Source organism: Hippopotamus amphibius, chromosome X, assembly GCF_030028045.1.
Source record: "Hippopotamus amphibius kiboko isolate mHipAmp2 chromosome X, mHipAmp2.hap2, whole genome shotgun sequence".
NCBI classification, from domain to species: domain Eukaryota; kingdom Metazoa; phylum Chordata; class Mammalia; order Artiodactyla; family Hippopotamidae; genus Hippopotamus; species Hippopotamus amphibius.
This window is the reverse complement of record NC_080203.1, coordinates 121,124,152-121,125,125: the sequence shown is the minus strand read 5'-3', so window position 1 is coordinate 121,125,125 and position 974 is coordinate 121,124,152. Positions and strand designations below refer to the sequence as shown.

Genomic DNA, 974 nt, shown 5'->3' with positions numbered 1-974 from the left:
GCGCATGGGCTTAGTTGCTCTGAGGCACGTGGGATCTTCCCAGACCAGGGCTGGAACCTGTGTCCCCTGCATTGGCAGGTGGATTCTTAACCACTGCACCACCAGGGAAGTCCCTGGGATTTATTTTTTAGTATTTCAATTTTAAAAAAGAGAGAGAGGGCTTGCAGACGCCACTGCCCCTGAGCCTCCTGAGCCGCCCAGTCATGGTCAACCACACCATATTCTTTGACATCGCCGTTGATGGCAAGCCCTTGGGCCGCATCTCCTTCGAGCTCTTTGCAGACAAAGTTCCAAAGAGAACAGAAAACTTTCGTGCTCTGAGCACTGGGGAGAAAGGATTTGGTTATAAAGTTTCCTGCTTTGGTGACTTCACATGCCATGATGGCACTGGTGGCAAGTCCATTTATGGGGAGAAACTTGATGATGAGAATTTCATCCTGAAGCGTATGGGTACTGGCATCTTGTCTATGGCAAATGCTGGCCCCAACACTAACAGTTCCCAGTTTTTCATCTGCACTGCCAAGACTGAGTGGTTGGATGGCAGGCATGTGGTCTTTGGCAAGGGGAAAGAGCACATGAATATTGTGGAAGCCATGGAGTGCTTTGGGTCCAGGAATGGCAAGAACAGGAAAAAGATCACCATTGCTGACTGTGGACAAATCTTATAAATTTGATTTGTGTTTTATCTTAACCACCAGACCATTCCTCCTGTAGCTCAGGAGAGCACCGCTTCCTCCCCATCTGCTCAAAATATCCTATCATCTTTGTGCTCCCACTGCAGTTCTTTGGGTTCCATATTTTCCTCATCCCCCTCCAAGTTTAACTGGATTGCAAAGTTAAGTTTATGATTAGGAAATAAAAACTAAACAACAAAAAGAAAATGAAAATAAAAAGAGAGAGAGAAGGAAAAAAGGGATAGATGAATCAAGTGTAGTAGATGTTAATAGCTGTTAAATTTGGGGTGATGGTTATCT

General features: G+C 45.3%; 1 protein-coding gene across 1 annotated transcript; it reads left to right on the top strand.

The window, feature by feature from the left end:
- The first annotated feature begins 203 nt into the window (after window positions 1–203).
- Window positions 204–668, top strand: LOC130841580 (peptidyl-prolyl cis-trans isomerase A-like). Its single transcript, XM_057717691.1, has one exon. The coding sequence runs from the start codon at window positions 204–206 to the stop codon at window positions 666–668; it is 465 nt and encodes a 154-aa protein (XP_057573674.1).
- Window positions 669–974: the final 306 nt, after the last annotated feature.